General features: G+C 40.2%; 1 protein-coding gene across 1 annotated transcript; it reads right to left on the bottom strand.

Moving 5' to 3' along the window:
• Nucleotides 7,760–9,982, bottom strand: LOC109821228. Its single transcript, XM_020387412.1, has 2 exons — nucleotides 9,085–9,982; nucleotides 7,760–8,224 (listed from the first exon to the last, which is right to left on the bottom strand). The coding sequence occupies exons 1-2, from the start codon at nucleotides 9,798–9,800 to the stop codon at nucleotides 7,945–7,947; spliced, it is 996 nt and encodes a 331-aa protein (XP_020243001.1). The 5' UTR covers nucleotides 9,801–9,982; the 3' UTR covers nucleotides 7,760–7,944.

Here is a 15,280-nt window from a genome sequence, read left to right as displayed (position 1 = left end):
TCAGAGGAAAATTCCAGGTTGTGGGCTTCTTGGTCAGAAGCCGTGTCATCAACCATTTTTCCCTTCCCTTTGCCTGTGTGAGGTCGGGACGAAGACGTCTTTCCTCTCCGGGAGAGTTCTTGCCTAGGTGGCGAATCTGTCTTCTGAGATTTGGCCTTGTCTGTGACAATTTGAGTCAACAGGGCCATGAGTTCATTGATGGCCTCTTGCTGAGATTTGAGCATGTTGGTCGCATATGAGCAGCATTGACATCCCGAGAGGACCGTAGGAATCAGCCGTTCACATTGGAATGAATGAATGATTTGTTGCATTGGTCTTTCTCTTGATATGAACTCACTCAGATCTATTGTGAAGATTCGAGGAGAATTGCTCACTGATCGTGAGGTTTGAATTAGAACCCCCAGTCCATGATTGGACAGGACTGGCTCTTGGTGAACATGGATCTGGTTGAGATGCCTTGAATCCATGAACTTTTGACATCCGCCCCTCAATCTAGTCGCGCTACGCAGAGTATTCGGGGGTCTCGCTGCCCGGTCAGCGAGCCGGGGGTCCAGGGGGCGGCGCGCCCCTGGCCAGGGGGTCCGGGGGGGATGGAATACCCCCCGGCGGGGTTCGGGGCAGCGCCCAGAAGCTCCACGGTATACACCAGGCGCGGTATTGGATTTCGTCACCCGAACGCATGCCTGAGAGTTGCGTTCAGTTAATGGAACGCACTCCTAAAGACTGCGTTTTGACTGTACAATGCACCACTGAGGGCTGCGTTCAGTCTTATTCACACAGAGCCTATGTTTGGGCTCATAGACGCGAGGCTTGCGTTCTGAAGCAGAAACACAGAGCACATGGTCGCGTTTAGGCTCACAAACACGAAGCTCGTGCTGACTTGAAGATCAATATTCTCGGAGATGTGCTCGTCGTAGGGATCTCCTCCTGCGTCGAGCGGCATTCTTCTTAGCCTGCTTCAAGGCCTTTGTTACCTCAAAGGGCATCTTTCGACCCGATACCCGTCGTCTTGGTGCGGGTTTGGCTGAAGCTGAGCCCACTCCATCGGGGGAGGGGTTGTCCGAGCAGTCTTCCTTAGGCGGTTCGGCTGCAATTGGAGCAGTTGGAGCTTTAGTATCTTTGGAGACTTTGTGGATCTTGCGCATAGCCTTGGGGCTAAGGGATCCGGAGGATAGAGCCTCTTCAAACTTGGCTTGATCAAACTCTATCACGAGAGTTTCGACGGTTGTTCCAATAAGATGAACGTCGGATTGCGCCACCACTTCTTCGTCACAGAAGTTTCTCCCCAGCGGAGTCGCCATCTTTTGTTTGTCGGAAATTTTGTAATAAGAAAATGAATGAAAGAATTGCGTTTGACTTTATTCTTTCTAACTGTTTAGAAAAAGAATGATTACAACTCTCTCTACTCTCGATTACAATTTGAATTCCTGATTACAAAAGAGAAGAGAATGATCTGAATTCTCTCCTTTGTTTAATTTTGGGTTCTTCACGGTGGCGATGAGATGCCTCCCTCGAATGCTCGCGTCGAGTTTGCTCTCCGTTGACGATCCGAATATCTTGATTCACTGGAACGTTCCTTAATTCGCTCCTAAGTGGGGCTAATGGGATGTAACCGCCCCTTAAATCACTCCTGAGTGGAGTTGTGATCCCCTCAGATCGTGGGAAACGGTTTTGGAACCGTTCAGCTCGTGTTTGAATGATTCAAACGCAGGCCCGCGTTCTGGCATGAATTCTGTGTCCAAACGCAATGCCTAAAAGCTTGAACGCAGCATCTGGAAGCTCGGGCGCAGCGTTGTGAAGTTGTGTTGTGCAGCGATTTGGAGCTGCGTTCTGCGGCTGATTGTTGAAGCTGCGTTCAGCGGCTGGTTGGAGCTGTGTTTGGCAGCGCTTGGAGCTGCGTTGAGCAGCGGTTGGAGCTGCGTTGAGCAGCGCTTGGAGCTGCGTTGAGCTGCGGTTGGAGCTGCGTTGAGCAACGCTTGGAGCTGCGTTGAGCAACGGTTGGAGCTGCGTTGAGCTGCGATATGAGCTGCGTTGAGCTGCGTTCGTGGCTATGAACGCGGCGCATCTTGATGCTGGTACGCGGGGAGGACTTCCACGTCTTGATTTGAAGAGACCGTCGATTTGTAGTCTCTTTCTATCGAAGTTTTGCAAAGATCGTCATTTTGTAATCTTTACTTTAGCTCTTTGATATGCAAGAGTCGTCAGATTGTAACTCTCGATGTTGATTGTGAAGGCTGGTAAACTAGAGCTCTCATCGGTTATCGTGAAGGTCGTCAGATTGTAACCTTCAGCGATCTACGTGAAAGTCTTCAAATTGTAGCCTTCTGGAAGTCGTCAGATTGTAACTTCCATCATCGGTGTTTTGATGGGGATCAGCTATCTATTGTGATTTTTAGACAGCCTACAACTCGCTGTGTTGGCTCCGGTTTCACTGTTGAAATTAGTTCGCTTCCCTCTGCTCGGGCCATGTGGACTCACCTCACTGAGCGTTTCACTGAGGCCTCGTTTGGTACGCGGAAATAGGGTGGAATGGAATAGTCATTCTCACTTCTCATTCCTTCCTACCAGACACATCCTCTTTTTTGAAGTTGGAATGTCCATTCTCACTTCTCATTAATTCCCACTTTATGTGGGAATGAACATTCCTAATGAAATGATAGGCAATGGGCATTCCCTATTAAATAGGAATTAATAAAATATACAATTTTAAAATACGTCTATTCCTATTTTATTTCATAAATTACACCCAAATGTGAGAATGAGAATGACTATTCCATTGTCACATTAATTCCATTCCATTCTCATGTGAGTCCATTCCCGCGTACCAAACGAGGCGTGAGTATTTTGGTGCACGGGAGGCATATCTTCTGCAATACGTTGCTCTATAAGGCAAAGGTAGTTCCTCTCTGCAGTCTTATTTTGGACAAATGCAAGCTTTTTGGACAGAATTATGCTCTATGCTTCCTAGACGTGATTCCACATATGAAGACTGGCTAGCTTGGTACGAGCGGCATGAGGTGCATCAACTATTTTAGTTCCTTCCTGAATATTCAACTATGGCTGATCAACTACTTCATCAGCCTCAATTTCTGACTTTGGCCTCAGTTCCTGAATATTCAACTATGGCTGATCAACTACTTCATCAGCCTCAATTTCTGACTTTGGCCTCAGTTATGGGAGCTCTCACTGCTTATGAGACCCGGACTTCATCAGCCTCAATTTCTGACTTTGGCCTCAGTTATGGGAGCTCTCACTGCTTATGAGACCCGGCAATAGATAACACGACTCAATTTATCAACATACACTCCTACCTCTTCACTCAAGACTGCTTTGTCTGTACCTGTCACTGCTCCTGTTATGAATCATACTTCTCAACAGGCTCCATCTCCACAGGCTTGATCTAAGCTCTTTTGTAAATATTGCAAGAAGGAAGGACACCACATTAAGACATGCTTCAAGCTTCATCCTGAGTTACGTTCCTTAGGTACTAGTTGTGGTCGGCGACCCCCTCAGTCTCAACCCTCTCGTACACCAGAATTGCTGACCAATGATATACATTCTACCACTTCAGGCTCTACTATTCAAGTTATTGAAGATCTTCGTCGTCAACTTGATGCTTTTCAGTATATCACCTCTACATCCGCTGCACAACTCTCTGATATTTTTTTATTGGTTCTTCAGCTAACCCTTTGGTCTCTGGTGTGAATGATCTCTGGATTTTTGACTCTGGTTGTTCTTTTCATATGACTTGTAATACCTCACTTTTATCTTCTGTATTCACTTCATCTTCTCTTCCTCCTATCTACATAGCTGCTGGACAACCATTGTCTATTACTCAATATGACTCTATTACCCACAAATGATCTATCTGGCCATCTAACACTTGGTCCCGTCTATGTGGCTCCATAGTTGTGCTTGAATTTAATTTTTATTAGCTCTTTATATATGGCTAGCTTGCTTGTCTTATTTTCTTCTGATACTTGTCTTGTGTAGGATCCACAGATGGGCAAGACGGTTGGGGCGGGTCGTAGGAGGCACAAGTTGTATTTTTTGAAATACCTTCACCTTCCAGAGTTCATACATCCATGTTCTCTTGTTGCTTCTGTTTGTTCGTCAAAACTATCTACCTTGCTTCCTGCCAATTTGTAGCATAGAAGACTTGGTCATGTGTCTACTAAAAGGCTGGAGAGTCTTATTCAGTATCAAGTATTTGGTCCTATATCATCTAGTTCTAATATTGAGTCATGTACTGGTTATAAATTAGCTAAATTCACTGCTTTACCATTTAAAATGAGTACATTTGTATCCACTTCCTTATTTGATTTACTACATTCTGATATTTGGGGGCCAGCTCCTCTGCCTTCTTCATCTGCCTACTCATATTATGTTAGTTTTATCGACGATTTCTCTCGTTATATATGGGTTTACCTACTTAAGAATCGCTCTGACGTACTTACTTCTTATTAAGCCTTCACTGCTATGATATTCACTCGATGGCAATCTCATATTAAAGTTTTCCATTCTGACTATATCAAAGAGTACCTATCCTCTACCATGCGCTCTATCATGTCCTCTCATGGGACTATTTTTCAATAGTCATATCCCTACACTCATGAGCAAAATGGTATTACTGAACGCAAACATCATCATATCCTCGATACCGCTCGATCCATGCTCATTTCTTACTCTGTTCCTTATTGTTTTTAGGTTGAGGTCATTCTCACTGCTACTCATGCTATTAATATCACTCAATCTAGCTCTCTTTCCGGTACTACTCCTCATAGTCGTGTTTATACTCATCCTCCTCATTATGATTTGGTCCGCATTTTTAGTTGTCGTTGTTTCATTCTTCTATCATCTCACGAACGTGATAAATTGTCTCCCAGAGTTGTTTCTTATATCTATTTAGGAATTAGTTCGGAACATTGAGGTTATCATTGTTATGATCCTGCAAGTCGTCAAACTCATATATCTCGTTACATTCAGTTTGAAGAGGATTTTCCATATTATTCTGCTTCTGATGACTTCAATTTTCTCCACTCTACTGATTATGCTTCCCCGTCAGCTACATCACTCACTTCTTCACCTCAGTTTTCCTTCCCATCTCCTTCTGTTGACTCTTCCTCACCCGAGCCTTCTCTTACACCATCTGATCCCTATCCCGTGGATATGATACTCACTCTAGAAAATACTGTTGATCTCCACGCACCTGTGTCAACATCTCCCCCGCATGAGGTTCCTCTTGCTTTTCATCGAGACAAATGCTCACATGTCATGCATGCCCGGTATGCTTCAATTACTTCCTATTCACCTATCTTTCATAACTTTCTTACTGCCATTAATACTACCGTTGAGCCAAAGTCCTTTCAAGAGGTAGTTCGATTTCCAGAGTGGCGATAGGCTATGGCTGAGGTTTCAGGCATTTAAGCAAACACATAACTAGGATGTTGTTCCCTATCCCCCTGGGATCTCTCTTGTTGGTAGTAAATGAGTTTATAAGGTCAAGTATCGTCCTGATGGCACTATTGAACATCGAAAAGCTCGTTTAGTGGCTCGAGGTTTTACTCAGCAATAATGTATTGATTATGAGGAGACATTTGCTCCTGTTGCTCAGATGCCCACTGTTCGTACTCTACTTACGGTTGTTGATGCTCATCGTTGGCCATTATACCAGATGGATATCAAGCATATTTTTCTTCATGGTTCTTTATCTGAGATAATATATATGCAACCGCCTCCAGGGTCTAATATTCCTCCGAGACACGTATGTCTCCTTCGTCGTGTTGTTTATGGTCTCAAGCAGGCACCCCATGCTTGGTTTGAGTATTTTCGTGATGTCGTGCTCAAGGTGGGCTTTATGGAGAGTCATCAATATGCTTTTTTGTTTGTTCGCACTACATCGTGTGACAGAATTTTATTACTCATTTATGTAAATGATATAATCATTACAAGAGATGATGATGCTGGTATACAGTTCGCAAAATCTCAATTACAACAACAGTTTCACATGAAGGATCTTGGATCTCTTGCTATTTCTTAGTCTAGAAATTTTTCAAGGCTCGCGGGGTGTACTACTGTCTCAACAGAAGTATCTCTTAGATATTCTAGATCACGCTAAGCTAACTGACGATGTAACTGCTGATACTCCACTCCAACAGAATGTCAAACTTCGTTCTAGTGATGGTGAGCCTCTATCTGATCCTACCCGATATCGACATCTTATTAGCCAGTTGGTCTATTTGTGCATCTCTCAACCAAATATCTCTCATGCTGTTGGTATTGTCAGTCAATTTGTTAGTGCCCCACGTTCTGCACATTATGCTGCCTTATTACGAATTCTTCGGTATCTCCGGGGTACTAACACTCACTCTCTTCTGTTTTCTGCTACATCCAAGTTAGAGCTTTGTACATATTCTGATGCTGATTGGGCTGATGGTCCCACTATCAGGAAGCCTACCACAGGTTATTGTATATTTCTTAGTGATTCCCTTATTTCCTGGCGGAGTAAGAAACAAGATGTTATTGCTCTTTCCAACACCGATGCAGAGTATCGTGCAATATCCACAACAGCTAAAGAGATTATTCATCTTCGTCATCTTCTCAGTGATTTTAGTATTTCTGTTACGATTCCTACTCCTCTCTATTGTGATAATAAGAGTGCCATCCAGATTGCTAATAATCCAGTATTTCATGAGAGGACCAAACATATTGAGATTGACGCTCATTTTGTCCGTCAACAAGTTATCAAGGACAAGACAATTCTACTTCCTCATGTCTCATCTGCTGACGAGCTTGCAGATTTCTTCACAAAGGCCTTACTCGTTCATCGATTCTAGTTTCTTGTACGCAAACTCACTTTGTTTGATCCAACATGAGTTTGAGGGGGGCTGTGGATAATATTGTGTTAGTAGTGGGTTTAGTCTCACATTGGTTATGAGAACAAACATCACCCTCCTCTACTTGTATATATATATGTACACACTTAATATTCAATTCAAGGGAAATTTACCCAAGACTCTTTGTCTTACTTTAACAGGTGAAACTCTGATTTATTCAAAACGAAAAATGGGTGAAAGTTTAATTAGGATATTAGGATATGTAGTATCTCCAAGTACAAAAATACACCAAGAAAACCGTTGAGGTGACCAATTTTAGAGTAAAATAACAAGTAAAACTGTTGAATAGAAAATGTAGCATGCGCGAAGAGAGTGCATCGAGAAATTCGTGCATATCACTGCTAAAGTTTGCAGGGGAATTTTTGTTAAACCAATTTCATCTGTTTAATGAGCGATTTTGAAATTTAAGAAAAAGGATCTTATGGTACTCCACAGATTTACTTCCATAAAAAGAAATGGTATGTTTTTTAACTTTTCCTCTTTTTCTTATTCCATGTGAAAAAAGGTCCTATTTAAAATGAAATTTTAAGGAGAGTGTTCAATTAGGTGTCTAATTTTAACTGGATAATTTCAGTAATAATACTGAAAGTTACTAGTTGTTTGCTCTAAGTGTATGAAAGCTTTAGCCTCTCTTTTTTCTCTAGCCCTGTTTGGATGCCAAGATACTGTGTTCTTCATTATGATCCAAGTTTGAATCAATGCTTTTGAATCTCTCACTTTCATTCCAATAAACTCACATATTTTTCTAATTTATTATCTAAATACCAACTGAAACTTGTCAATTGAATACTTAATTCCTGTGAAATTATTCAGTCTCATATAGAATGGTCCAAATGCAGCAAGTAAAGGTAAAATACTACAGAAGAGTATAAATACTACTTTTTAGAATTAAAACAAAGTTTATCTCTCGATCAAAATACATACATTTGTTCTCATGTACTGGAAATGAACAAAATTGTAGATATCTCAGTCATCTCAAAGTCATTGATCAACTTAAAAAACAAAAAAAAAAATCTTTGCATTTCCGAACAAAAGTTGTAACTTATTGTTACAAACTCGAGAGCTCTTCATATTCTTCTTCATCATCATCATCCCTAGTATGACCAGTAAGACGGTAACAAGTATCTGTAGAGCCTGTTTCATTAAGAAACCACACATACATACTTAGATGGTAACTGTTGTCCCGATCAACATGTATTGCCTCTTGGAACATCTCCTCTGCTCTCTCGTTATCACCTCGGGCACGCCATAAGAATATCGCATACCTGCTGATCGCCTCTGAATCAATCGGTTCAGACTTTACTGACAAACTGAAATAATCATTGGCTCTGTTCAAAGAAAAATCAGAGTTTTGATCAATTTTCAGTCATAAAATTCACCTTGAACTGATTGAGTTGTAATTAACTGTGCGCAACAAAATCGTTTGACTACATGGACAATGATTTCATTTATTTGAATTTTGTTCCATTACAGTCAACAGTTGAGTTCACTGAAACCTATGTATGTAATCTCACCAGGGTTGATCAAAATCTGGTCAGTGTTGAGCTCAAACTATACTAAGATTCTAATGCAATGTCAACATAAAAGGAATATTGTACGAATCAAAATTGTCAGTTATCTCTCAGTCTCAAACTATGAATCAATTCTAATTCAATGTGGCGAGGCAAAAAAGAAATAACTAAATTTTCTCGTACAGAAACATGAATTAAAGGAGAAAAAATAACATTGTGCAAAAGCAAAAAAGTGCAAGATTTGTGATTCAGATGGCAAAGACTATGATTTGCATGCATAACCTGTCAAAAATTGAGCTCAATGAAACCTATATTTGAAATCAGGGTTTGATCGAGAACTTAAGCAGTATTGAGCTTAAACTATATATACTTACATTGGCAAATGTTGGCATAAAAGAAAATATTTGTACCTATCCAATCATTAGTTATTATCAATCTCAAAGTACAAGTTCAGTTCTAATTTAACATACAAAAGATTAACTAAATCGGAAAAATTAGTAATGCTATCAGATTGAAAACTGCGAAGATTGTGATTTGCATGAATAACCAGTCAAAATTGAGCTCAGTGCGACCTATATAGGAAATCAAATTAAGTCTTGATCAAGAACAAGGTCATAATTTACGGTAAGCTACACTTAAAACTCCAACGCTATCGACACAAAACAAAACTTCCATACCTCTCGATATCGTTCTCAAACAAATAAAGAAATTGTGCATAATTCGAAAGAATCATCGAGTCCCTCTGCCCCGTAACAATTAAATTCTCATAAAAAACCCTCCTCTTTATGTAATCAACAGACAGATCATCCCCAACCTCTAGACAACCACCCCACACTTTCTCCTCTGATTCAAAAATCATTGATCCAATCCCACAAACAAACCCATCCAAAGCGTTCACCATAAACTCCATCATCATAACAAGAAGCCCAATTGCAATCTGAGGCGAACTAGAGAACACTCTCTGAAATAACCACACAATCGAAGATTTCCCATCCCTCGAAACTCTATCAAGAATCTCTTTGTCATCAACCTGTATAGCTGACATTTGCAAGTTTTCGAGCACACAAGCCAAAGTCCAAACTGCATTGCCTATAGAACCGAGCTCTGAAGGATTTGCTAGTTTAATATGCGCGAGTTTGTCGTTCTTTCGCTTGAGTTGGAGGAGGCGAAGGGAGAGGGGGATGTTAGAGGGGTTGAGCTGGTGATTGAGGGTGAAAGAGGGAGGGGGGATGAGCCACGAAGGCTGAAGAGTTGAGAATTTTCCGGCTTCTCGGAAATTTTGCTTTGTGGGTTTTTGAGGGTGGGAGAGGTTGAGGGTGATGGGTTTGAAGAGGAGAGAGTGAGGGTTGAGGTTGTGATGGAAGGAGGTGGGAGGAGAGAGATACGCTCTCATGGTTTTTGTTTTGGTGACGATTTTGGGCGTGATTTTGGAGTCGAGAGTAATTGAGGGGGAGAGAGAGAGGGAATGAGGGAGAGAGAGAGGGAATGAGATTATGGAGAAGAAGAGAGCAGTTGAGAGAGACAGAGAGAGGGAGAGAGAGAGAAGGAGACAGAGAGATTGGGTGTGATTTTGGAGAAGAGAGCAATTGAGAGAGAGAGAGAGAGAGAGAGAGGAGGAAGAGAAACAAACTCGCGCGAAATGATGGGATCCAATCTTAAAAATCGGGGGCCAATAACTGAAGACTAGGAATTTTGTTGCGGAAAATGGTTTACTCACCCAGTGTGTTGGAAAAGTAACGTTTTGGGTTAATGCACGGAGTTGAGCACGGTTCGGCCCAAACCAACGAAGCTGATCGCACCGATCTAATTTTTACGGTTCGGTTGGTTTAAAAAAAGAGTACACAGTTCGTTCAGTTTTAGAATGTGTAAAACCGAAATAACTAAATTGACCGATCTCAACATAATTTTCTAAAATTCATTAGTAAATAGATGATTTATACTAATATTCTTATGTATCTTAATTGATAATTAATTTTGGTTTTTAAGTTATTGACATGCTTCCTTTTCTCTTCAATTTGGAAATACGAGATGAGTGAAAGGTTTAAAAATCATTTTAGCTAAAAATTCTCTAACTTGATATGTCTAAGTCCCAACCGAACAAATTAAATAAGCTGAATTAAGCCGCATTGAACCGATTTGATTTGATTCGGTTTGGTTTTGAATCTAGTTTGATTCAATTTAGTTTGTTAAAAAATAGCAAAAACCAACCGAATCGATGTTGTGCGCGGCGGCCAAATTGTTGTGCTTCGAGGAACCAAACCAAAACATCGAGATAGAAGGCTAAACAATCCAAGATAACGGCACAAACACAAACAACCAATTTTTACGAGGTTCAGCAAGTTGCCTACGTCCACGGGGCAAGAAGGGGATGAGTTTTTACTAATAGAGAAGAAGAGTATAAACTGAGATTACAAATCACTTAAAACAACCAACTAATCTCACCAACAAATTTCTAATTCTCTCCAAATAAAACCCTATCTAATAGCTCAGAAAATACCTCTTTTCTATGCTCCAAATATCCCTCAATCAATGCTTAATCAAAGTCCAATCAAAACCAAAGAAACTCTAAAAACATGTCTATATGTATAACAAAACACAATCCCAAACAGATTGAGATTCTAAAAAGCGAGTTTGCCACATCCGGGGTTGGCAGACACCATACCCCTGAAAACATGGCAGATTCTGTCATAACTGGGTATGGCAGACCACACCCATGTCAACAGGGATAGATTCTGTCACCTGGGTGTGGCAGACACCACATCAGGGTGTGGTGGAGCCTGTCTTGCTTATTTTTTACGTTTTTTCTCAAAAAATTTCGTCGTTTTCATAATTCTCCACCTCGGCGAAGTTTTTCCAAAACTGAACCGACACCAACTAAATCAAACGTCTCACTTATTGCGTCTAGTATGAAGTAGAACGAAACCATGACAATAGACTCAATCCACAACAAGTCGAGAACCCAAACGATAATGCGAACAAAATCCAAATGTCGGTATCAACTCACCAAATCGGCTGCATCATAAATGACTGCCAATGTATCCTCTTGCCCAAGGAATCAAGCCTTCACGTAGTTCACCCAATGGCCTCCAAAGGCCCTCAATCAAATAGAAGAGTTCTCAACCATTTTCCAACATCACCAACTAATCTGTAACTGATAGCTCTCCCAATGGCCCCAAAGTGAAACAATCTAAACACCTCCACCTGAGGTGAATCAACGGCCATAACCAAATAAGAACTATGTCCACCAGCTGCACTCGAATTCAAAACCAACTCATCATCTGCATCCAAATCCAAATGATCCCTAAATTGTGTCACCTCAGCTAGAATCTCAAACGATGTAATATGATCTGGAGTATGTGGAGTAATCTCCACCCAACGTGGAGTAGCATCACTCTCCACCCGCTACGATATCTTAACGATCTGATCAACACTCTCCACCCGCCGAGAGTCAAATGTGCCATACCTGCTCAGAACAAAATCAGAAGCCAATACCTGATAACCAAACACGCCTCTGAATTCCAAATGTGCAATCAGATCAAATCTCACATCCTCGATGTGACCAAATGATGGGCAACCAAACATCCAACGCAACCCAAAATTTGAAGCAACTCCACCAGATCCAAAATCTCCAAACGCAGCAGTCGGGAACCTATGAACAAGATGACCCAAATATGTCGAAGCCCGAACACCAAAACCAATGCTCGACATCAAACGCCGATCCTCCTCTAGTAAGGAACAACTCACCAAATCTGACATTTCATCTCGTTGCCCTAATGTTTCCTCTCCAATCACACGGGGCTTGGTTGCAATCCACAAATGCCTAGAACAATCATCAACTACGGAAACTAAATTTCGATTACCACCCAATAATGCCTTCTTGGTGTTGGCCTTCTTGTTTTGATGATGATTTACAAATAATTTACTACTAATGTTGTTTGTCTAGTGTTTGTGCATTCCTATGTATTGTAGACAAACAACGTAGTTGGAGGATGGATGGATTGCGCCATAACGACGATATCAAATGGAGGTTGGCGGAATTATGGAGTGAAGCATCGTACAATTCAAGTTCAAGATCCAAGTTTAGCTTCATCCGCAACGTGTACCAAGTTGAGCTACAATGAAGATCAAGATCATTGCTTGGGTATATTTAGTATAGGTTTATATCATGTGTGTTAATTCTATAAGCTCAAACATACACACACATATATATTTGTGATTTTCGTAACTATAAGTGTTTTTATGCAAAATAAGTTTTGGACTATATTTACATCATAAACAACTTTTATTATGTCCATATAAATATTCCATAAGTTTTCAAAACTTGTTTTGAGTCAAAAATAACAATCACATGTTTTTCATATATACGTCTTTTAGTGCTTTTGCAGAATACAGTGTTTTTCACAAATTATAAATGCAAATTGAGAAATTCTTTTTCTAACATGTTTGTTTTCATGTTTACAAACATTTCTCAAAGTTCATCAAGTTTGGAATTGATTTGTTATGTTTAATGGAATTTACAAAATCATAATTTTCATTCGTGCATGTTCGTGCATGTTTTACAAAATAGATGAGTTTTCATAAATGGAAAATGATATTCAAGAAATTCTTTCTTTGACATGTTTATCTACATGTTTAGAAACTTCCCTAAAACTTTTACTATTTTTGAAGTTGATTTACTGTGCCTAATTGATTTTACAAAATCGTGTATCACATCAGATTTTTAGAAACTGTATTTTTGTGTTCAAACATTTATTTCTCTCAACTGGAAAAATATTTTTCAGAAATTCTTTCTCTTACATGTTATTCTACATGTCTAGAACATTTCCACAAAATTTCATAATTTTTGGAGTTCATTTACTATTTTAAATTGATTTTACAAAATAGCTGCGCACTGCTACAGTAATCCGGTCGACCGGACCGGTCTCTGGACGTTGGTTACTGTAGCTAACGGCTATAATCCCAGATTTTGATATATCCATTTTTTTGTCTTTTTGCTTGGTTTTCTTGGGTTTTTGGGCTTGTTTCATGAGCCTATATATACCCCATGCCCTCATACTTCTAAGGGTACTCAAGAAATGTTTTAAACAAGTTTAAAGAGTTTTAAACAAGTTTAAAGAGTTTTAAACAAGGGTTTAAGTGTGTTTTAGTATTTGTTTGGTTTGAAGATTGTTTTCACAAGTGGAGAAGATTATCTTCTTGTTTGGGCTCCAATCTCCATCTCTCCTTCTTGTCATCTATTGGAGAAGTTTTCTAAACTCAATCTCTAGCTTTACATTTATATACTTGTTTGATTATAATTGTTCTTAAGGTAGATTTTATATTTGAGTTTAGTTGATTTGATTTTATTTATCTCTTTGTACACACACAACCATTGAGCTTATTGTATTTGCATACATTGTATAATTTAGGTTGTGGGATTGTGTGACTTAGAGAGTGAGCTTACATTGAGTTCTCATCTATTGTAGAGAACAATCTTGTTGTATTTTGAGCCTAATTGTGAGGAGTCACTTGTAATACACTTGTACACCGAGAGAAGTGTGTGGTGAGAGACGGGGTCGAATCCAAGAGGAGTGGCGTCGGTTGACGTGCCTAGGGAGAGGTTGTAACCGAGCACTTGAGGAGGAGGACACAGGCTAGGACCAACACTTAGTGTGTGAGGTGTGATTGCATAGTGATTGTATTGTGAGGTGTAAACGTTGTTCGGGTGAACGTAGAAAACCCGGTTGTGATAGTGGAGATCTCCTCGAGGTGAGGAGCGGGGACGTAGGTCGTGGGGACCGAACCTCGTAAACATATCCTTTTGTTTGTGATTGCATTGGCGCACTTGTTTTCATGTTCATATCTTACATCGTCATTGTGTATTGCTTATTGATCATTTTGCCCTATCACATTTGTAGTTAAATTGTTTACCCCTTGTGTTAGTTTCATATCCTTGCATATATCATAGGATATATCTCTTTGTTGTTCATATTGCTTATCCTAGCTTATATATAGTTGTTATATTTCATACTTACTAGGATAACTTATTAATTAATTTTTAATTGGTATTTAATCGGATTAGATTAGCATAAGACCCTAATCACCCCCCTCTAGGGTCTAACACTTGGAAGGCCCCCAAATGCCTGAATGAACACCACCTAAATGACTCTTCGATCGATGGATAGAAGTGCCAAATTCCACCTCGGTCTTCTTGCTCATACCAATGTGCTCACAGGACTTCAATCTGCAGGTCAAAGCACTTCTCAACAAACCATGCACGACACAACCAATCAAATACCCCAGCCTCAATAAATGCCACAGTCTAACCAAATCCAAAGAAGTCGTCAGCTCTCTACCAATCACCATGCTTCCAATCAAATAATATAAATTCTTCCTCCTGACGCCCTTCATTACAATAATGGACCCAAATGTGACCTTCAAACATGCATCCTCTAAGATCACCCTATAGCCTGTTGTCTCCAAAACTCCAAGCGAAATGATGTTCTTCTTCAACTGAGGAACGAACCTCACTTCATCCAACTCCCGAATAACCCCGTCACACATCCTAATACGAACGACTCTAATACCACTAGTTTTGCACAACTGTCAAATTATTGTGCTTCGAGGAACCAAACCAAAACGTCGAGATAGAAGGCTAAACAATCCAAGGTAACGACACAAACACAAACAACTAATTTTTACGTGGTTCGACAAGTTGCCTACGTCCACGGGACAAGAAGGGATGAGTTTTTACTAATAGAGAAGAAGAGTACAAACTAAGATTACAAATCACTCAAAACAACCAATAAATCTCACCAACAAATCTCTAATTCTCTCCAAGTAAAACCCTAACTAATAGCTCAAAAAATACCTCTTTTCTATGCTCCGAATATC

This window comes from Asparagus officinalis, chromosome 8 (assembly GCF_001876935.1).
Source record: "Asparagus officinalis chromosome 8, Aspof.V1, whole genome shotgun sequence".
Lineage (NCBI taxonomy): Eukaryota > Viridiplantae > Streptophyta > Magnoliopsida > Asparagales > Asparagaceae > Asparagus > Asparagus officinalis.
Note: the sequence above shows the minus strand (reverse complement) of the source record. Positions and strands in the feature narration are given on the sequence as shown.